The sequence below is a fragment of the Rhinatrema bivittatum genome, chromosome 4 (genome assembly GCF_901001135.1).
Source record: "Rhinatrema bivittatum chromosome 4, aRhiBiv1.1, whole genome shotgun sequence".
In the NCBI taxonomy this organism is placed as follows: domain Eukaryota; kingdom Metazoa; phylum Chordata; class Amphibia; order Gymnophiona; family Rhinatrematidae; genus Rhinatrema; species Rhinatrema bivittatum.
The window spans coordinates 225,900,811-225,923,966 of NC_042618.1; the positions used below are offsets into that span (position 1 = coordinate 225,900,811).

The 23,156-nt window shown below is 44.4% G+C and overlaps 1 protein-coding gene across 8 annotated transcripts in view; it reads left to right on the forward strand.

Moving 5' to 3' along the window:
* The window catches only part of TBXAS1 (thromboxane A synthase 1), a 396,138-nt gene that overhangs the window by 292,290 nt on the left and 80,692 nt on the right, over positions 1 to 23,156 (forward strand). For all 8 annotated transcript variants that reach the window (XM_029599777.1, XM_029599780.1, XM_029599776.1 and 5 more), the window contains exon 10: positions 16,704 to 17,018. In XM_029599777.1, the coding sequence (XP_029455637.1) occupies positions 16,704 to 17,018 (315 nt within the window). The remainder of the gene's footprint in view (positions 1 to 16,703; positions 17,019 to 23,156) is intronic.

A 23,156-nucleotide genomic window follows, 5' to 3' on the forward strand; every position in this document is an offset into this window, starting at 1 on the left:
AGGCCCTGGCCATGCGCGTAAAACACTGGGTTTTACATTCGTAACCTTTGAAAATCCAGCCCTTGGTCTGCTGTTAGACTTTATTAACTAGCTAATGTTATTGTGCTATTTTTTTCTTTTCTCTGCCTGTTATAAAACAGTTTTATTTAGAATCATTAATGTTCACTGTTCTATTTAATAATAAACTCTTTAATTTATTAGCACTGTGTTGTGGTTGATTGGTATCACAGGTAAGTGAGATGCTGGGCATTCTTGGTGTTCTGGAAGCATGGTCTGTGAGTATTTTTCTAGGAAATGTGGGACCCCAGGTTTGTGGAGTCTTTATGTACCCAGAAAACCCTGAGTAGCTTGTGGGCAGAGTACTTGACCCAAGCAAGTGGGAATCCAGTTGGTGGGGGGGGTGGGGGGTGGAGGGGAGAGAGGGTCTGCTAGTGTAGGACCATGTGCATAACTGCAGGTGGGCTGAGCAGTGCAGGCCACAGGGTCATCCCTGTGCAGGTCTGGTGCTTCCATTAGTTTAGCGAGGTGGTCACTTAAAGTGCCAACCCTTAGAGGATGGGAAAATCATCCTGCAAACCCCTGACCGAAAATACAGAGAGACCTTGAGAAGCTACAGGCAGTGCTCATCCTGCCCATGGCTGAAGACTGAGAAAGGCCACATCTGAAGCCAACTAGAAATGAGGGCCATGGGCAAAACCACAAAAGAGATCTGGGAGGGCTGTGGGCAGAGCTCATCTCGCCCACAGCTGAAGACAGAGAAAAAGGCTCAAGAGGGTTGCAGGCGAAGCTCATCCCATCTGCAGCTGAAGGCAGAGAAAAAGACTTGGGAGAGTTGCAGGTTGAGATCACCTCACCCGCAGTTGAAGAATGAGAGAGGCTCAGGAGGGCGTGGGTGGAGCCCAGCCCTTCCCATCCCATCCCTGGACAAAGATAGGCCTGGATTGAGAGAGCAAGGGAGATTGGATGTGTGAATGAGAAGAGAGTGAGCCTGTGTGTTTGCATATGAAGGAGAGCAAGAGGGAGTTGGTATGTGTGTTGGAGTGCAAGAAAGGGAACCTGTGAAGGTTGTATGTGTGTGGGGGTTGAGGGAGCAAAGGAGCTGGTATGTTTGCATATGAGATTGTGTGTGTGTATGTGGGAGTGAGAGAGAAAGAGAGAGGAAGTCAATGTGATTGTGTATGTATGTGGGTTTGAGAGGGAGTGTGTCTGCATGTGTAAGAGTGAGAAAGCATGTATATGTGTGGGAGAGAGCAGAAAGTTTGTGTGCAGCAACCCCCTCCCCACCTCCACCCCCACCTGCTAATCCATGAACATCTTGGGGCATCTGGAAATCTTACATGCATGTCCCCAAGAAGGTGGCAAACAATGAACAAACATAACAAAAAACTGTTCTGGATATGGGATGATATCCTGCAGGCAGTCATGCACTAGGACCAGCATCTGGGATGTACCTTTGGACAATTAGACAGGAATAAATGGGCAGAGTGAATGAGCTAATTGGTCTTTTTCTTCCATCATCTACTATGCAACTACTGTTTATTCAGGCCTGACAGTATAAGAATGGATTCCATGGGTTTTAAAAAAAAGGGCACGTTATAGCTGGATTTGGTGTTTCACAAAGTTCGGTGATTGATTGTAAGTGATTGCCTGGTATATGGTTGGCAAGGGTGGCCTGGGGGGGGGGGGGGTTCTGCTGGAAGGGTTTTCATTTTATAGAAGTTGAGGCTATTTTGTGTGTAGTAAAGTTGAAATAGCTATATAAATTATTGAGCAAAGTGGATGGTCCTCTGGGATATGCTATGATACTTAGTAATTACTACTACTACTACTACTTATCATGTTTATAGCACTACTTGATGTACACATACACATAAGAGACAGTTCCAGCTATTTAGAGCTTACAATTAAATCAAGAGACACAGACAAGACATTTATTTTCTTATAGTACCATGGTTAAAATGGACAAAGCTGTGATCAAGGAGCACCAAGGTTTAAGATTTAAAAGCAACCTCAAAAAGGTGGATTTTTAAGGGCAGGATTTGAGTGCAGCCAGAGAATGCACCACCTTGCTAGAATGTTTGACTTCTACCTCAATAAATTTTAAACACACACACACACAAAAGAAAGAGAGGGGAGTTTCTCCATGGTCTGTACTTGGAGACTACTAAAGTAACTAAAGTTTTCTGTGTAGCTTAAGCAGGGCTGCCTCTGAGGAGCTTAGAAATGGGCATATGGCTGATTCCGTCAGACTAGTCTTATCAGTTTTTCTCCCATTAGTTGCTCTTGTTAAGTACCTGGGATAAAATCAAGCACTGTCTCTAGTGGTTATTTATTTTAGCCCCCTGATGTCCACAGCAGTCTCTGCTACCCCCACCCCTACTTAGTTGGTCATGCCAGGGTAGCCAGGTGCACCCACAGTGCCACTGGGTGACTGGTAGTGGTTGCCACTGTAGCAGCAGCTGTCTTTCCTCTCTCCCCTCCGCCCGAGCTCAACATGTCCTGGGTGCATCCATGTCTGACCAGTGGATCTAAACTTGGGGCTCACCTCATAAGAACATAAGATTTTCCATACTGGGTCAGACCAAAGGTCCATCAAGCCCAGTTTCCTATTTCCAACAGTGGTCAATCCAGGTCACAAATATCTGGCAGGATACCAACAGGCTGATAAATTCCATGCTGCTTATTCGAGGGCTAAGCACTGGATTTCCCCTTCATAAAGGTTTATGACTTTTCCTCCAGGAACTTGTCTAAACCTTTTTTAAACCCAGCTACACTAACAGCTTTCACCACATTCTCTGGTAAAAAAAAAATGCCAGAGTTGAATTATGCATTGAGTAAAAAACTATTTTCTTTTATTTGTCTTAAATGTATCACCTAGTAACTTCATTAAATGTCCCCTAGGCTTTGTACTTTGTGAAAGAGTAACAACTGATTCACGCTTACCCATTCCACTCCAATCATTTTTGTAGACCTCTATCATATTCCGCCTTAGTTGTTTTCTTCTCCAAACTGAAGAGCCCTAACCTCTTTAGCCTTTCCTCATAGGAGCATTGTTCCATCCCCTTTATCATTTTGGGCACCCTTCTCTGTACCTTTTTTAATTCTGCTATATCTTTTTTGAGATTTGGTGACCAGAAATGCACACTATACTTAAGATGAAGTCACACCATGAAGTGATACAGAGGCATTATGATATTCTCTGTTTTATTCAACATTACTTTACTAATAATTCCTAGCATTCTATTTGCTTTCTTGGCCACTGCCACATACTGAGCAGAGGATTTCAACATATTATCCATGATAATGTCTAGATCCTTCTCCTGGGTGGTGACTCCCAAATGGAACCTTGTACTGTGTCACTGTAATTTGGGTTGCTTTTCCCTACATGCATCACTTTGCACTTGTCCACATTAAATGTCATCTGCTATTTGCATGCCCAGAATCCCAGTCTAGCAAGCTCCTCTTGCAATTTCTCATAATCTTCTTGTGATTTAACAACTTTGAATAATTTTGTATCAACAATAAATTTGATCACCTCACTCATTCCCATCTCTAGGTCATTTATGAATATGTTAAAAAAGCAGCGGTCCTAATTAGGGATGTGAATCGGGTCCGGAATCGGAATCGTACATGGATCATGCAAAATTTTCATTCCCACGATTCGTAGCATTCCATTTCGTGGTGTCTTAATCGGCTGCATTTTAATCGGCTGCGCCCGAGCCCTGACCCTTAAATCGAATTCTTTAGAATCCCCCATCCTCCCGACCCCCCAAAAAACTTTCTTTAAGTACCTGGTGGTCCAGCGGCCCTCCCAAAACATTCTTAAAATACCTGATGGTCCAGCGGGGTCCCGGGAGCGATCTCCCACTCTCGGGCCATCGGCTGCCAGTAAACAAAATGGTGCCGATGGCCCTTTGCCCTTACCATGTGACAGGGGCTACCGGTGCCATTGGCTGGCCCCTGTCACATGGTAGGAGCAATGGATGGCCTGCGCCATGTTTAAAGATGGTGCCGGCCGTCCATTGCTCCTACCATGTGACAGGGGCTGACCAATGGCACCGGTAGCCCCTGTCACATGGTAAGGGCAAAGGGCCATCGGCACCATTTTGTTTACTGGCAGCCGATGGCCCGAGAGCCGGAGATCGCTCCCGGGACCCCCGCTGGACCACCAAGTATTTTAAGAACATTTTGGGGGGGTCGGCAGGGTGGGGGATTCTAAAGAATTATATTTAAAGGGTCGGGGTGAGTTTGGGGGGGGTTGGGTTTTTCTTTTTTGTGTTCCCTTTCTCCCCTACCCCCAGAATGATACGAAAACCACACGGACCATTCGTGGGGTTCCTATCTGTTTCGGGGGGTCTCCGAAATCTGACAAATTTTGAAATATCGTACACGATATTTCAAATCATCAGAAAAATGATTCACATCCCTAGTCCTACTACAGATCCCTGGGGCACGCCACTATTCTCCTTTCTCTATTGAGAAAATGAACGATTTAGCCTCACTATTTATTCTTCTAGAGATGATTATTTTCCAGTCAGTTGAAATAAAAGAAAATAAGTGAAAACTCCTCAGGTTTGAATACTTGAAATGATACTGTTTTATTTCTGTACAGGAGGTGGCTTAGAATTTTTGAGTTTGCCTGGCCACAAACATGAGGCAGACCTGAAGCCAGAGTTACACTAAAGAAAACCAGTACTGATGAAGAAACGTGCTGGCGCCATCTGCGGCTGTTTTCTATAGTTGAGCTTACTGCTCTTTGGTTTCCTCTGGATCTGTGTACTGTCTACTGGCTGCTACAGTCATAGCTATGCCCTCCCCTTCTCCTGGCTGCTGTGTTTTTCAGTGACCCTATCATAGATTTTCACCCTGGCTCTATATCTTAAAGGCTGAGAGACTGATGTGCTAGGTTTTTTTTCCCCCAATGGATACAAAATAGGAGAAACACTTTTAGAACATCTGGCCTATACCTGTATAATACATAACTTACATACTCTGTAAATAACATACATTATCCAACAGCTGCCTTCATCTCCAGACTCCATCTCTTTCTTTCTCCTTGTGTCCTTGTAACAAGTCAGTGATGGAGGTGTGCAGAAGAATTCAGACTCATAGGAACCTGACAGGAACTGTGATGTGAATGCTTCTTCTGCTATGGCTCTAGCCTCCATATAGCACAGCCTGTAGTTTAGCATGTTTGAGAGAGAGAGAGAGTTCATCATGCAGGAAGTGTAAGCATGTCTTCATTGACACATTTTTCTAATTCTGCTGGCCTTGCCATTTCTAGTGTCTCTGTTAACCAAGAAGATGATGTGGACTACCTGGAATGGGGTCTCTTGAGGACTGGCGTGTGCGCTGATCTGTAAAACATCACATCAGCAAGCTTATTTCAGCAATCTAAATAACTCTATGTAGAATACTAACATCGCTGATATTATTAACATTGTCAGCTCCATTTTCAAATATAAGTGATTTATCTTTCAACCCCTATAAATCCACATTGCTCAACAAGCTTATCTTTTCCATCATACTTTCTGAAACAGCTTTCTAGGAAGGCAGCTGTTGCCAGAGTTTCACTATACATAATGCATGCTCCTAATTGGCAAGAACTTATGTAAGTTGGTGCATCGTGTAGTGTTATAATTTTGGACCGATCCCCATTTTAGAAGCAAGAGACTTCCCACGGACAAGCAAGCACAGATTAGCCATAACACGTGCATGATGTCCACCAACATGGACCCAGCTCTAAGAGGCAGTATGTGCACCATGGAACTCCTGCGCATGCTTAGTAAGACTTTTACTTAGTTCTGAGCATGCACAGGCATGTTGAGGGCGCTATTAGTTTCGGGGGAGGGGTTGGACACAAGTCCAAACGGGGGCTAACAGTGCGCTCGGCCTGAGCATACAGTACTGAATCGGCCTGAATGTAAATAAGTTATTTACTCTCTGATAATAGAAGGACAAGGGGGCACGCCGTGAAGTTAGCAAGTAGCTCATTTAAAACATCAAAGAAAATTATGTTTTACTCAGCACATAGTTAAGCTCTGGAATTTATTGCCAGAAGATGCGGTTACACAGTTAGTGTAACTGGGTTTAAAAAAGGTTTGGATAAGTTCCTAGAGGAAAAACCCATAAACTGCTATTAATGAATAAGCAATAGTAGCTTGAGATTTATTTAATGTTTGGGTACTTGCCAGATGCTTGAGACTTGGATTGGCCACTGATGGAAACAGGATACTGGGCTTGATGGACCCTTGGTCTGATCCAGTGTGGCATATCTTATGTTCTTATGAGATAGATCCATCACCAACCAATTGTCTAAATAGGGAAATACACAGAGCCCTTGCCAACGAAGCTGTGCTGCCACTACTGCAATGCATTTTGTGAACACCCTTAAGGTTGCTGAGGCCAAAGGGATGTCCTTTGGAGTGAAGAAACTCAACCAAAGATGAGATTTGTACAATGTTCTCTCAACCCAGCTTGATGGACTCTCTACCTGGGTAACATCAAGCTAGGTTGAGAGAACACTGTACAAATCTCATCTTTGTGTGAGTTTCCTCACTCCAAAGGTCATCAAATCTTCACAAGAGTGCACTGTTCTATTCGTACGTCGCACTCTGAATGTCAAAGTGGCCCCTAACCCCTACACTAATACCTAAACCTTACCTCGAGTAGCTAGGTGGGCCTTATATAGAGGTATAAATACCTACCTAGTATGAGGGCCTTATAGCTAGTCTGTCTCTGTCTCTGTCTGTCTCTGTCTCTCTACCCCTGTGGTGCTAGGTTCTCTCTCCTAGCAACTGAAAATGCTATTTGCGAATACATTGCATAGTGCAATGAAGCCATATCACACGGCTTTAACGCGGATTTTAACTACACCTTTTTCATTTGCGTTAAGCCATGCGATATGGCTTTGCAAATTGGGAAGCCGGCCCACTTGGCCAGAAATCCCACCCCAAACCCCTCCCCTTTTCCTAATTTACATCGCACCATGCGATAAAGGTGTTTTCGCATGCGTCAAAGGTGCTTTTCACATGTGAAAATGCCTTAACACATGCGAACACACAACGATATATAGCACTTTGATAAATGACCCCTTAAGTTAGCTGTTTGAAACTTTTTTGATTATTGGCCTCACTACATTTATTTTTCCCCTGTTTCATAGAACATTTTCAGGGCACTGTAACATAAATTCTGCTCCTATTTGCTCTGCCTCCTGACAGGGGAGCCTAGCCTGGAAAGTGCCTGAAACACCCATAAAAATACAGATTTTTTTAACCAAAGAAATACAAAACAATTAGCAAAAAAACAATTTCAGGATCCAGTTTTTGGCTTATGCGAAAATGAAAGAACCCATGAATGTAGCCTTGCCTATCATTTTCTCTTCTGCAGGCTTCAGTTCCTGAGTCAGATTCATTTCCTCCTCAGGAGGATTATGTTCTGGTATTTCGTCTTCCACTATATTTGATCCTGTAGATTTAAACGGTGGATCGGAGAGAATAGCCTCCCTAGACACGTGCAGTTCTTTCCAGGATATAACATGTGAACAAAGCAGGAGTAGTAACATTTTGAACTCTGGCTACATTTTTCCAGGTTTTCAGCCTGCCGCTGGAAATGCATGTTGATGGCCCTATTAGGTATTCCCGCGCAATTCAGAAAGGAAAATGTGCAGCCAAGCCGCACATTTTACTTTCAGAAATTAGCGCCTACCCAAAGGTAGGTGCTAAATTCTTCGGGCACCGGGAAAGTGCACAGAAAAGCAGTAAAAACTGCTTTTCTGTGCACCCTCCGACTTAATATTATGGCGATATTAAGTCGGAGGTCCCGAAAGTTACCAAAAGCTTAAAAAAAAAAAATTTGAAGTCAGCTCGCGGATTGAAAACTGGACGCTCAATTTTGCTGGCGTCCGGTTTCCGAACCCGTGGCTGTCAGCGGGCTCAAGACCCGACGCCGGCAAAATTGAGCGTCGGCTGTCAAACCCGCTGTCAGCCGCCGCTCCGGTCCAAAAAGAGGCGCTAGGGACGCGCTAGTGTCCCTAGCGCCTCTTTTTACCTATTTTTACCGCCGGGCCTAATTTGCATACTGAATCACGCAGACAGGAGAGTGGCCTGTGCGCGCGCCGGGAGAGCGGGTGTTCGCCTGCTCTCCCGCAGACTTTACTGTATCGGCCCGATAGAGTGTTGTTTGCAGCTTGGATAGCAGCAGCCTGCTCCTGAAGCAATACAGTTTTCTCTTGTGTGATCCTCTGGCCTGTCCAGAAATTTTAGAATCAATATCCTCCCCCAGGCTTAGAAACATCTTGAATATCTAAGGACACTCAGTGGCCTTCCATACATTTCCAAGGTGATATTTGTAAGGGTGTCCTAAAGGCTTCTTTGTCCTTTTGCTTGCAAGTTCCCTACCACACACACTATATCTTTTTTTATAAAGTGTTCTAGTATTTTTTTTTCCCCAGAATTAACATTCAGCTAACTGATTTACAATTGTCTGCTTCTGATTTAGGTCCCTTTTTGATTGCGTCGTGTACCCTTTGACTGCTGTCTTGGCTAAGGAACCTACCCCATCCTAATTGATTTCTGGAATATCCAGTAATTGTGCAACAGCTTCACTCATTTCCTTTAATACCTTTAGATGAATTTCAACAGATGTTGGTGCCTTATGCATTTTTACACATCAGTTCTTTTGTGTTCCTGGTTTTATGCCAACCTCATTATACCCAACAAACCTGTTGTTTGGTCCTCTTCCCCAAGTGACTTTTCCATCATAAATACTACAGTAAAAATGTCTTTTGGAGTTTCAGCTTTGTCATTATCCTCTTAGTAATTTTATTTCCCACTCCAACCAGAAATAGAAACCTTGCATCCTTCTGTATCCACTCCCCCTTTTTGGACCAGTTACTCTGTGCCAACATCCTTTGTGCACAGTTACTGGGGATGGTCCCTATTTTTATTCCCTCACTTGTTTTTGACTAGCCCAACCATTGTGGCAATGGTTCTGTGACTTAGACGCATGGAACACCAGTTTTATTTGGAACCTGGTACAAGTGTGCTCTAGATTATGGGGGTCGATATTCAGAGGCTTTTGTTCACTTAACTTTCGGGCCGTTACAGTTAAAAACCGCGGGAGAACCGGCACTCCGAGGCGAGCGCCCACTCTCCTGACGCGCGCCCAGGCCACTCTCCTGGGCGCACAATCGAGTATTTAAATGAGGGCCGGCGGTAAAAGGAGGCGCTAGGGGCACTAGCGCGTCCCTAGTGCCTCCTTTTTGACAGAAGTGGCGGCTGTCAGTGGGTTTGACAGCCGACGCTCAATTTTACCGGTGTCTGTTCTTGAACCCGCTGACAGCCACTGGTTCGGAAAACGGACGCCGGCTAAATTGGGGCCTCCGACTTAATATCACTATGATATTAAGTCGGAGGGTGTACAGAAAAGCAGTTTTTTCTGCTTTTCTGTACACTTTCCTGGTGCCGGCCGAAATTAACTTCTGCCTTTGGGCTGGCGTTAATTTCTGAAAGTAAAATGTGCGGTTTTGCTGCACATTTTACTTTCTGTATCGCGTGGGAATAACTTAATAGGCCCATCAACATGCATTTGCATGTTGCGGGCACTATTAGTTTCGGGGGGGGGGGGGGGTGGAGGGGTTGGCTGCGCGTTTTCGACGCGCTATTATCCCTTACTGTATAAGGGGTAAAAATAGCATGTCGAAAACGCGCGGCCAAACCGGGGCTAAAAGTGCGCTTGGCCGAGCACACCATACTGAATTTGCCCGTTTGGGAGTCATTCTTCCTGGCGATCGATAGAGGAAGATCGCCATGTGGCAGAGACTTTCAGCTCTTGAGGAACAGCAGAGCAAAGAGTTTACAGACTCTGTGAAGTTGGTTCTCAAAATACATCAAGGCCCCTGAGGAAAGGCTTTTCACGTCTGAAACATGTCGGGATCATCAGCAAGCAGATGGACACACCAACTATAATCGGGGAAGTCTGGTTTTATACTCTTTATTAACATCTTTTATAGTCTCATATAGTTAATACTTGCAGAACACGCATATAAAAATAATACATTGCCACGGAAGAGTCTTCAGGTTTTCTTTGGGACAATAGAAATTTCAAAAAAAATTATAAAAAAGAATCTGAGGAGGAGGAAGGTTAATGATTATAGACCACTGAATAGTGGTGCTGGGCACCTACACTACGTATGAAACCTTTCTCTAACTCCACTTATCATTTTGGTAAACAAGTTTACATTTTTCGACAAAATATATACCACTCATTGTGTAGGCACATACTTTATTTAAAATAATCACAATACATTATATACATCATTTAGAAGTTCATTCATTTGACAGCGACAGAGCACAGCTCTAGATTGTTTTTGTTTAGTTTTATCAGTTCGCTGTACTGTTTGGTGTATCTTTGATAGATTTCCGTTTGGGAGTTAGCCAGACAGTTCTTGCTGTGTTAAACTTCACCCCCCTGCTGACCTGCTAAATTGTGTCTGGGCAAATCGTAGCCTGTGAGAAAGCTAGCCCATTCAAAAAGCAGCAGGGCCAGGGACGATTCATGAGCACAGTGAAATTTTGGCTGGTTGGCACTGATGTTTGGTGCTGGCCTGCCGCAGTTACCCAGGCAAATCATTTTGACCAGAGCAGGACTAAAGTTAACCGGATTGAGATTGGAGCCTGGGTTTAGCTTCCGTTACCCTCATTTTATTATTATATTTAAATAACTTTTGGGGGATGATGGCAGCATTTCAGCCATTGTTAATTTTAACTTGTCTAACTACTCTTACATTCTCTTTTACAAGCCGGGTTACTGCCTCTTCCCCTTTCATTATATACAAGACTCTTCTTTTTGCAGGTTTTTGTCCTGAGTTCTTGTCAACTAGATGCAATTTACCTTTCTGATCTTATATATCTTTTTTTTTTACCCATGGTCCTTGGCAGCCTTGTCAAATCTTTTTAAATATCTCCCATTTCTCTTCAATCTCTTTTCCAATAAATTCTGTGTCCTAGTTTACCTGAATCAGCAAACTGTACGCAAGGTTAAAATTAATGCTGTAAAAAATGTAATAGCTTGCCTTTTTTTGGCTTGTCGGTGTCTCTTTCCCTCTTTGTAGATCATGCTATGATCACTGTTCCCCCAAATGCTGTATGACCTGCATCTCTTCACAGTATTGTATTTATTTATTTAAAATATTTCTATACTGCTTGTGGCAGAAGCCCAGGTGAGTGAACCCTCCTGGTTTGTAAAGACAAGTTCTTATCTGTTGGGGGTGCTTAGCGAGAGAGGTAACAGTCCTTTCGTATATCTAGAAACCTTCCCTGACCTTGTTGATTTACTTCTTTCATTATCTCTGGGTAGTTAAGGCCCTTCCATTATTACTACTTGTCCCAGCAGGTCTGCTGTCCACATCTGGTCAAGTAATTGTAGTTCATTTCAGAGCACGTACCATCTGATTGTGTTCTATTGTTCTTGTTCCTAATGTCCATCCAGACAGCCCCCACCCCATCATCCGTTTCTCCCCCCCTGTATCCTCCCTAAGGATGGGAGTTAAAGGCAGATCCCTCCTCTTTTCAATGTGCATAGCATCTTTTAATAAATTTTGGCTGGTGATTTTGATGCCATGCCAGGAGATTTACCCACAAGGTGCCTTAAAGATCGAAGGGCCCCGTGAATATTTTTGTGTTCTCTGGAGTTATATATATATCTCATCTTAACGCAGAAAAATGAGCATTCTCATTTCGAAGGTTGCTTGATGGGAGAGAGCATGTTGCACGTTCTGGTCTCTGTGAGCAGGCGGTCCTAAATTAAGAGTGGTTTGCTGGCAGCAGAACCAAAAATCCATAAAATATGCCTCTGTCACTACTGTTCCTTGTCCTCCTGTCATGTAAAATAATATTTAAATATCATTAGAACAATGATCTAATATAATCCTTTGCCACACATAAACGTCTTACTGCTCCCAGCATCTCCCTGGCTCTTTTCTTTCTTCTGTATCCCTGTCCCCTGAACTTTTCAAATGATGTGGCTATTATATTGACTGTGATGATTATTTTTGTACAGGACCTGATTTTAGGCATAAGCAACATGGGCATGTGCCTAGGGTGCTAAATTCTGAAGGTCCCTAAAAACTGAGACTCCCCGCTACTGCTCTTTGATTTCTGGGGACAAAACATTCTGCCCCTGATCCTTTGCTGCCAGCACTCTCTCTCTCTCTCTCTCTGGATAAAATTTAATTTGGAAAAGTGCAAAATAATGCACGTAGGGAAAAAATAATCCTACCTCCAGATGCACGATGCTGGGTTCTGCACTGGGAGTCGCTACCCAGGAAAAGGACCTGGGAGTCCTTCTGGACAATATGTTGAAATCCTTGGCTCAGTGCACAGCGGTGGTCAAAAAAGCAAATAGAATTTTAGGAATGAACCAAAAAAATTAAGAATAAAATATTGCCTCTGTATTGAGCTAGGGTGCACCTTGAGTACTATGTATATGTCACATTCAGCACTTGCGGGAAAGGGCCCGCAAGCGGCTTCACTCACCCCGATACCACCACTGCTATCATTGCGGCATGGAAACGCCACTGACGCGCGGCAGATGCCAACGCTCCTTTCTGGCTGTCCCCTGGGCGTGTGCGGAACATTATTTCGGTTAAAGGGCCTGCACTGTGAAAAGCCCGCAGTGCCCTGGGATGATGTCACTGCCAGTTGTCCTATAAAAGGGCTCTTCAGACGTTTCTGCCTTGCTTCAGCATGGTCTCCTGGTTCCTGTCTCATCCTGGTTCCAGCGTCCAGTCTTGTTCAAGCCCACATTTCTGTTCAGTTCTGTTTGCCTGCTTCCGAGCCTTGCTCCGTTCCAGGCTTCAGCCCCACTCTGTGCAAGCCATCAGCCTTCAGCCTCACTTTGCCCTGGTATAGACTCTTGGACTCTGTCATAGCCTGGCACGAGGTAAGACTCGCTCACTCGCTGTCAGCGCAAACCTTAAGAGCCCAGCCCACAAGGTTGCGCCGATTGTGCCACGGCAAAAGGAGCTCACGGTCACATTGTTCACAACAGTGTAGTTGTTGGTTGCCCCATCTCAAGGAGATCCTGGAACTAGAAAATGTGGAGAGGATAGCGACAAAAACGATAAAAAAGGATGGAACGTCTCTCCTGTGATGAGAGGCTAACCAGGCTAGGGATCTTCAGCGTGGAAGAGACTACTGAAAAGGGTCATGATAGAAGTTTATAAAATCATGAGTGGGGTAGAACGAGTAAATAAATAATGGTTGTTTTCCCTTTCAAATAATACTAAAACAAGGGAATACTTCATAAAACTAACAACCAGCAGATTCAAAATAGATCAAAGGAAGCACTTTTTCACTCAGTGCACTGTGAAGCTGTGGAATCTGTTGCCACAGGACGAGATCAAGGCAACTAGCATAGCGGGGTTTAAAAGAGGTTTGTGCAATTTCCTGGAGAAAAAGTCATAACAAGCTTTTAGCAGGTAGACCAAAGAAAGTTATTTCTATCCTTAGGAATAAGTAACAGGAATTAGATCTACTTTATGGAATCTGCTTGGTACTTGTGGCTTGGATTGGAAACTGTTGGAAACAGGATGCTGGGCTTGATGGACCTTAGACTGACCCAGCCTGGCAATTCTTATGTTCTTTGTTCACCATAATCTTAAATCCGGCCCTGCTTTTATAAATGTATAAGTTTCCTCAGTATAGATAATACTACACACGGATGCAACACCTCAGTCATGAACTGCTTATAGTTGGAGTATGTGTTCAGTAAATGTAATTACCTGTTTGAGACAACACAGTAAATGGATAGAATAAACCAACCAATGTTGCCAGATTTGATAGCTTTTATCTCCATCTGCCATACTGTACTACCAGCCCTAACAAATTGTAGTTTTTATGTTAAATTCTCTGAGGCTCTTGTGCCCACAAATTTGTAGTTCATTATCCTAGTGAATATTTGTTCAAATTGCAAGTTGATTTGATACTTAAATGCATTGCAGCTGGCGATACCCTTCCATGTCAACAGCTTTACTGTCCTGAATGCTCCCAGGTTCATCAGCTCTTGGAAATTAGGCAGTGTCATTTTTTTTTCATGATGATGAGAGCTGCCGGACCTGGAGCCAGCAGGATTACAATACATTGGCACGGCTGTATGGGGCATCGACTAGTTGCCACACCCCAGGGATGATGGTGCATAGACCGTTGTGACATGGGGCCAGCAAATAGCAGAGTGTGCTGCAGGTCAGACTTGAAGGTCATTTGCAGAATTATTTGAAGCTCAAATAGCAAAAGGATGCTATAGGTTATATTTGAGGTGCACTAAGAAAACTATGAGGACCCAATATCCAGATAGCTAAAGATGTTGCAAGTCAGGATGGAGGTGTATTGACTGAGCTGTCGGGGAAGTTTGCTTAGTTCCTTTGCTCACTGTATTTAACTCTAGTCCAGTATTTTTTAAATGCAAGGTTTTTTTTTTTTTTAATGGCCATTCCTGCGTTGGAGGCTTGCTAACCGCTGCTGCCTAGCTCCTTTGCTCCCTAGCCTCCTGTGCAACTACTGCCACTTTTATGACTCCCCGTGGCTTTGTGAGTTTGAGCCACATGGTGCCTGTACCCTTCTGCTGATGTGGATGAAATATGAGTACCGTGTGGCTCTAATTTACTGAGAGCTGCAGAGAACCATAGGTACATCAGCGGTTGTACAGGAGGAGGATGGTGGTTGGAGGAGCCCCAGCAGCAGGGAGGAGGAGAGGGAGAACACAGGTGACTGCGTGGGGGGGGGGGGGGGGGGGGGGTAAAAGGAGGGTCTGGTTTGAGGAAAGTCAGGAGCAGCAGCAGTTGTAGTGGGGGTAATGCTGGCAGAGGGAATGGGGAAGCAAATGTCAAGAAGCAGTACTAAAAGAGAAAGTGGTCTAGATGGGCTAGAGGGGGGGGGAAGTGATGGGGACAGGGGGATTGAGAGAGGGGTGGGGATGGTGGGATTTAGATTATTGGGTATATATAGGGAAGGAGATCTTTAAAAAAAAAAAAAAAAAAAAAAAAAAGGGGGCATAGTTATAAGGGTTTTGTTTTTTCTCTATTTGTTTTTCCTAATGTTAACTGAATATTTAAGGGAAAATTGTCAATGTGGCCACCAGCCAGAGATAGTGGCTGCACTCTGAGGCCACCAAAATCCTTCTGAGAATTACTGCTGTGGTCAGTATTGTTAACTTCCTACTGTTACGAACACTACATTCACCACATTTAAAATGAAATAAACAGATTTTTTTTAGCCCTTTCTTTTTAGTTAAACTGTTTCCTTCTGTGTAGTTTTTGTGTGTTGGTTAAAGCTGCCATCTGTGAGCATGTTTTGTATTATAATTAACGCAATTTCTTTTTTAAAGATTTTGAACTAACTTGATATCTGAATGTATTTTATTTTGTATTAAGTTAACAACTGCAAGCACTATACTTTTTGGATTAAGTTACGCTGGTGAGGGGGGCTTCTTTCTGGATTAGGTTAACATCTGCAGGTGTAACCCCCTCCGTTCTACCAGGGATCTCCTTCCCAGCTTTGAGGAGCATAGGGATCTCTCTCCCAAGGTAGGGGATAAAGTCTCTGGGGCCTTGAGCTGGGAGTAGGATAAACTGCAGGGCCAGTGCTGGGGCAAGGACACTCCAGAATGAAAAAAAAAAACAACGTCCAGCCAAAAGTTGTGCTCCCAACATAAAAATAGTTTACTATAGTTCTTTCAGAATAAAACATGTTGACAAACATCAAATACTAGAGGTAATCAACCAAAATGTACAGTTCTTAATCAGCTCTGTACTCCTCGAACAGAAATGACTTCTTGCTTCTTACTCAGCTCTTCTCTTCCTTCAGTAACCGTTACTCCTTTTCTCAGTCTCTACCCAGGCCTATCCTGGCCCTTTTTTCCTTTCCATTATTAAAATGTTTCCTTACAACGTCCTGTTCCGCTCCGGGAGAGATTCCCTCTGATGCAGCAGACAGGAATCCACTGAGTCCTATAGCAGGTCCCTGCTTGGCACAGTTTGCTTCCTGGTCCAAGCAGGTTCTCACAACACTTAAGCACAGGTTGTTTTCAGATTTTCAAAACCAGGATGTGCAACACTTTAGTTATTTCTGCAGGCTTTCTGATATTTTTAAGAGAAAATCTCTGCCCCACTCCTGCTATTCCCCTTTTGCAACCCTGAGTTAGGATCACAGCTTCAATCTGTCTCTGTCCTTTCCATTCTGGAGCAGCCCCAGAGTCAGGGCTTTTATCACTTTTCCTATTGTCCCAGCCCATAGGGACTGTACCCTACTGTCGGTCAAGAAGGGCATGTAACACCCCCTGACCAAGAGAATGACCTGCAGGCAGTGGAACATTCTCACTCTAGTTCCAATGCTACCTTTTGCCCTTTAATTTTCTGGGCACCCTTTACAGATTTCCCCTAAGGGGGAATCTCCACTTTACCATACATCTCTTTAGGTCTATAAAATCCTATACACCTTGTGGCATAGGAACCGCACATGTTTTGTTCTGAACAAAATTAACATTTTTCCATATAATTGTATGTATGTTTTGTCCTTGGTTAAGTTAAAGTCAGCGAGTTTTTTTTTGTTTTGTTCCAGGTAGTGTTGACATGTTTGTTTGTTAGTTTTTTCTTTTTTATTCTGGATTAAATTAATGTTCGTGCATTTCTCTCCTGATGTCCTCAGAGACGCCAAGATTTCCTGCAGCTGATGCTCGATGCACGCAACACCATTGACACTATAGATGTGGACCATTTTGACATTGTTAACCAAGCTGACCTTTTACTCCAAAATGAGGAGTCATCCAATAAGAAAACGCCACTAAAGAAAGTGCAGAAGATCTTGACCGAAGATGAAATCTTAGGCCAGGCTTTCATCTTCCTTATTGCAGGCTATGAGACCACCTGCAACTCGCTTTCTTTTGCCACTTATTTGTTGGCCACCAACCCTCGGTGCCAGGAGAAGCTGTTGAGAGAGGTGGATGAGTTCACTGAAAAGCACGTAAGTAGTTTTGTTTTGTTTTTTTTGTTTGTTTGATTCCCTACTAAACATAAGGAGTAAGAGAGAGAGTTAACAAAACTACTTAAAGCTGATGGCAAAAAAACGGTAACCAATCAGATTTCAGCATTTATTAAGATTCTGCATGATGTAGTTTTCAGCGAGTTAGTAGCTTAATTTGCAGAAACTAACCACACAGATGCATCTTAATTAATGAGAGAGATCCTGCGCTTACAGGCAGAGCGTTGGCTGCCTGGCTAGCTGTGCAGGAATGAGAGGCTGAATACCTGAAGGACGTTTGGGCACACTTTAGTCCAGGGTTGGTTTTACGTTCTACAGCACAGGGGATGCTTTCAAAGTTTGTGAGCTTTGCTGCATCATGCATAACTGGCTTATATGCATGCATGGTGTCAGTGGAGAAGGGAAGCAGGGCTCAGGAGAGGACAGTGGCAGGCTGTCACTTTCAGTGGACAGGACCCAATTTCTGTCCACCCAACCTAAAGACATTCACTAGATTAGACCTTGTCATCAGTGAAAAAACATACTCTGACTCACTTACTATATGTATGAATTCTACTGTTATCAATTCCCTGACCTTACCGGCCTCAGTGGATAAGAGGATCCAAACCTTGGTCCCTTATGTTGCAGTGTTATAGCCTGATCTGTGGTACCAGCCAATATGTGGGCACACTTGCAAAATTGTATATATTTATGTGAACATATGCTATACAGAGAGAGAGACAGATATAGAGATATGAATTTGTTCCTTTACAAAGGTATTTTCATGAAATCACCCTCATGTCATGTAACCTGATATATATCAAGTCACAGGTTTCACAGCTACTTAGAGATAATCTTTGAAAAATTGTTGGAGAATAATTACCTTTCTCAGGACCACCACAAAAAAAAAACGTTCACTCAATAACAGGAATTCTGAAACTGCTATAAAACTGGTTTTCATTAATGAAATGTTATGCTGAGTTATAGCTAAATTGGTCCTGAGGTAGAAACGGGATTCTTTGCGGACTCTACCTTTTTATTCGGCCAACATTATCTAAAGAGGTTATTGTACTTAACATGGGTCTCGTCTTCAACTGACATTCTATTTTTCTTTTTAAGAAATTAAAATATTTTCACTATCTATCATCTTCCTACCCATCTTATCTTTCTCTTCCACTGTCATTCTTGATTCAAGTCAACCAGGAAGAGCCCCAGATATTGAGCGGAACTCAGAGGCAGGAAAGGACAGTGTCAGTGCAATGACTCCTGTATCCACTTATTTTCTTAATTATTTATTTAAACTTTATAATTTGCCTGATCAGCAAATGTGTTCTGGGTACAACAAAATCAGTTTTAAAATAATAATACATCGTCATAATACCAAAATTAAAAAAACAACACAGCACTAGAATAACCAATCATAATATTATACATAATAGGGATGTGCAAAAGCAAAATTTTTGTTCGTTTGTTTTGTAGGACAACTCCATTGGTTTCATTAGTTTCAAATAAAAAAAAAATGTTTGTGTATTCATTTCATTTATTTTATTTGTTTCCTATTAAAATCAATGGGGGAAGCAATTCAGCCTATTTTGAGCTTCAATATTGGAGGGTTTTTTAATCAATTCTAATGAAACCTGTGGGTAGACAACAGAAGGGGAAGAGAACTCCAAGGCACCAAGACTGTGGCAATGTGACACCAAAAGTATCATGAATAGCCTAAGGCACCATAAAGGATCAAAAGGATATCAGCAGTAGCAGGTATTCTCCAAGGCACCGTCAGGAGAAAAAGAAGCAGCCAGAATATCAAGAACCACTCCAAGATTTCAAAAGAGGGCACCAATAACAGTGGCATGATCCCCCAAAAAAGCATAAAAGGGGTAATGTGGCACCAGGGGGGTCATTTTCTATCGATATTGCATGCAAAAAGTCCCTTTTCGCGTGCAGTAGCTAGATAGGGGTGGAGTCGGGACCGGAAGAGGAGGAGTTGGGGCGGATGCGGCAGAAAGTTCGCTGGCGGTGATAAGGTAAGACCTGTTATCGCCACCAGTAGCACGCCCAATAGCACCACCTTTCACGGTGGCGTTTTTGGGTGTGAAAGCAGGCAGCGATAACACCGCGGTGGTGCGATCACTGCCGGCTTTTGCAGGCTCGCCCCCCCGCCCCCGTTACCACGTGATTCAGAAAGCCGTGCGATGTTAGAAAATCCAGCCCCAAGAGTGTCATGAACATCCTAGGGCTCCATAAAAAGGGAATAAAAAAGCAAAGGTGCAGGAAAAAACCCAGGACAGTGGCATGAAGACCCCAAAGCACCATGAGAGATGCCAAGCAATCACCAACATAAGAACATAAGACATTGTCATACTGGATCAGACTGAGGGTCTGTCAAGCCCAGGATCCTGTTTCCAACAGTGGCCAACCCAAAGTACCTGGCAAATACCCAAACATTAAATAGATCCCATGCTACTAATGTCAGTAATAGCAGTGGCTATTCCTTAAATCAATTTGATTAGTAGCTGTTTATGGACTTCTCCTTCAGGAATTTATCCAAACCTTTTTTAAACCCAGCTACACTAACTGCCCACACCACATCCTCTGGCAACAAATTCCAGAGTTTAATTGTGCATTGAGTGAAAAATAATTTTCTTTGATTTGTTTTAAATGTGCCTCTTGTTAACTTCATGGAGTGCCCCTAGTCTTTCTGTTATCCGAAAGAGTAAATAACCGATTCACATTTACCCATTCTAGTCTGCTCATGATTCTATAGACCTCTATCATATCCCTCCTCAGCCATTTCTTCTCCAAACTGAACCGCCCTAACCTCTTAAGCAAGAACATCTCAAAGAGGGGGAGAGTCTTGGGTATGGCAGCAAGACAGAGTGTCAGAAAGACCTCCAAGATGTAGTATAAGTTGTATAGTATCAAGACAGAGTGGCAGCAGGACCCCCAAGGTGTAGTCTGGGGATTCTCAGCAAGAGTTGGTGGTTAGAAGACCCTCAAGATGTAGAGTCTGGGGTATGGCAGCAAGGCATAGTGGCAGCCAGACCTTCAAGGTATAGTTTAAGAGCAAGGCAGAATGTCAGGGAGATCCCCAAATATAGTGTCAGGGGCATGGCAACTAGGCAGTATAGCAGCAAGACCCTCAAGTGTGGCATATGTGGTATAGCAGCAAGGCAGAGTGGCATCAGGACCCATAATATGTAGAGTCAGGGTATGGCAGCCCGGTTGAGTGGTAGCAAGATCTCAAGAGTATCATCAAGAGCAGGGAAGCTTCACCTTGATTGGTATTCCATTCTGTCTACATACCACCTTCTCCCACCTATTAAGGTTCGCAGGTCAGCTCCACAAACCGCAGTGCTTACCCCAATGCCTCCAGTTGCCCCCTGATGTGGCAGGGATGTCACCATGCTGCTACTGTCCTGGAACCTTCTAAGGCGCATGCATGTGCACAACTCCCTCTCTTAAAGAGCCTGCATCAGGAAATTTCCCGCAGTGCCCTTTGATGATGTCATCCAGCCCTTGATATATAAGGGCTCCTCAGACTCACAAGTGCCTCAGCAATGGGACTTCTGCCTTGCCGTGCTTGTTGCCTTGCTTCATCCAGCCGTCTTGTCCAGCCTTGCTACATCTTGTTATCCTTGTCCAGCGGTGTCTTTTCCCGCTTTGTTTTGTCCAGTGTTCCCATGTGTGTCTTCATCTACCCTTGGCCTGATTCTCTGGATCTTGACCTCTTGCTTGGGCCTGAACACAATTGCCTACCACCTGGACCTGACCTCTTCCTTGGCCCTGATTGCATTTGTCCACAGCTGCTCCAACCTTGGCCCGTCTCTGACTCCCTCGGTCTGCTGCCTGTCCTAATGTTGGCGTGCCCTCGGATTCTTGCCTTCCAGACCATCCTGGAGATCCACCTAAGCCCTGCTGGCTGCCAGCAGGGCTTAGGTGGATCTCCAGGATGAGAACCTAACGTCCAAATTTTTAAAAACCCGGCACGCATAAAACTCAGGGGTTACGCGCGTGGCTGGGCCCTGCACGCGCATTTTCGAAAGGGCCCAGCCCCATGCATAATTCTCAATACACGCTCAAGTGCTGAAGAAAGGGGCGGGGCAGGGACAGGCTGGGACAGTACCATTAGACGGCCGGCGCATGGAGTTTGCTTCTGCTCCAGAGGAACATAAGTATAAAAACAAAAATATTGTGGTTAGGTAGGGTAGGTTTAGGGGAGGAGAGAGGAAGAGGGAGGAAGGGTAGGATTAGGGTTAGGGAAGTTCCCTCACCGTCCGCTCTTTAATTGGAGCGGATTGGGAGGGAACTGGTCTAGGCCCAATTGCATTGTCGCTCATATTTTTCTAAAATTCCCGCCCTCTGCGCGCGGAGGAGGCTACCCGCCCGCACATGCGCGGGCAAACACGAAAATCCGGCGTGCCTGTGCACACGGGAGCCAACCTGGCTACTAGCTCACTCAGGAACTTCTTGGTTGCTATACTTACTAGTCTCACTGCAGAACCTTTCAGTGGGCTATAGACTTGAATGGGAAACATAAACGAGTATACAGTTTTTATTTAATATGTGGGCACCCTCTATTCATTTTGGGGGTCCACAAATGAGAATGGTCTCATTCATTGCATTTTATCATTCATTTCAAACAAATGACTTTCTCTAATATGCGGCTCGATACAGTAAAGTGGGGCCGCGCTTACCCCGCTCCTAACCCGCTTTCTACTCACTTTCCTGCCGCGTTAGCCCTTCCTGCAATACACTATCCCCTTTAATCCATCCTCACCGCCTCTTTAAATCACCGAGTAACCCCTTCCGCACGCGGCATGTATATCAGATGTAAACTATCGAATTAGCTATCCCCTCCCATACAGTAATGGGCGCCCCAACTATCGCTATTTCACCCTGCTGTTTTGCCGTGCGTTTAACCTGCTCATTTACCGCCTTCCCTTACCCCTGCGTTAGAGGCAGGGGTAAGGGTAGACAGCAAACTTTCCCCCAAAAAGAAACCTAAAAACATAAAATCCCCTCCTCCCAAAGCAACTCGACATGTTATCAACTTACTTTTTGTTGCTTTCAGCCCCTTCAACCTTCTCTGCCGTGCTCCGGAGGGGGCAGCCGGCGGCGAAAGTGGCTTGCAGCGGCACGGCCCCCCCCCCGCGCAGCTCCCGGTCTCCCTGTGCTTTCATTGGCATGAGCGCCCGTCAATTTGGGCGCTCAAGCCAATGAAAGCACAGGGATGGGCGGGCGTGATGTCTTTTTTTTTTTTCCCCCTTGGCTGCACCCGCGCTCTTCTTTTAATTTCTTGGCCGCTGGTGACGTGAGCGCTGGAGGCAGCCCGCTGTCATCGAGAGCCAAGAGAACTGGGACCGGGGGGGACACCGCTGCAAGTTGCTTTCGCCGCCGGCTGCCCCCCCCTCCGGAGGACGGCAGAGAGGACGGCAGAGAAGGCTGAAAGGGCTGAAAAACAACAAAAGGTAAGTTGGCACATGTCGAGCCGCTTCGGGAGGAGGGGATTTTAGGGGTTTAGGGTTAAAGTTGGGATCCACTTCCTGGTGCCTGTCATTTCAAATGTCATTTGAAATGACAGGTACCAGCGCACCCAGGATACTGTATAGGCGCTTAATACAGCGCCTATACGGTAAACTGGGTTGCGCGGGCCTAACGCTTCGCCTAATGCTTCTTGGACGCTGCCTACATTTGCATGAGATTAGAGTACAGGATCGAGCGGTAGGTGAGCTGGATTGTGTGTGCGGCAACCACGGGTTCGCCCGGCACTAACGCAGCTCTTCCTACCTGCCCTTACTGGATCGACCTGATGATAAACACATACAGAGCTCAGTCTTCAAAGAGTTTATCCAGGTAACTCTTAGTTACCCAAATAAAACCCAAGATTTCAATATGTCCCTTCCTCCCTGGCTAAATTTTGTCTAGGTAACTTGTTAGCCAAACAAAAATGTACACGAATAAAAAGATGTGGTGATGGGGGCATCCCTGGGGTGCAGTTTTACTTTGTCCAGGCAGTGCTGATATTCCAATACTGCCCGGACAAAGTTAGCCAGGTAAACCTGGTCAGAAAAACACCTGACCTAAAGTTACCCAGCTTACTTTATCCAGGTATATTTATTTTATTTATTTTATTTATTT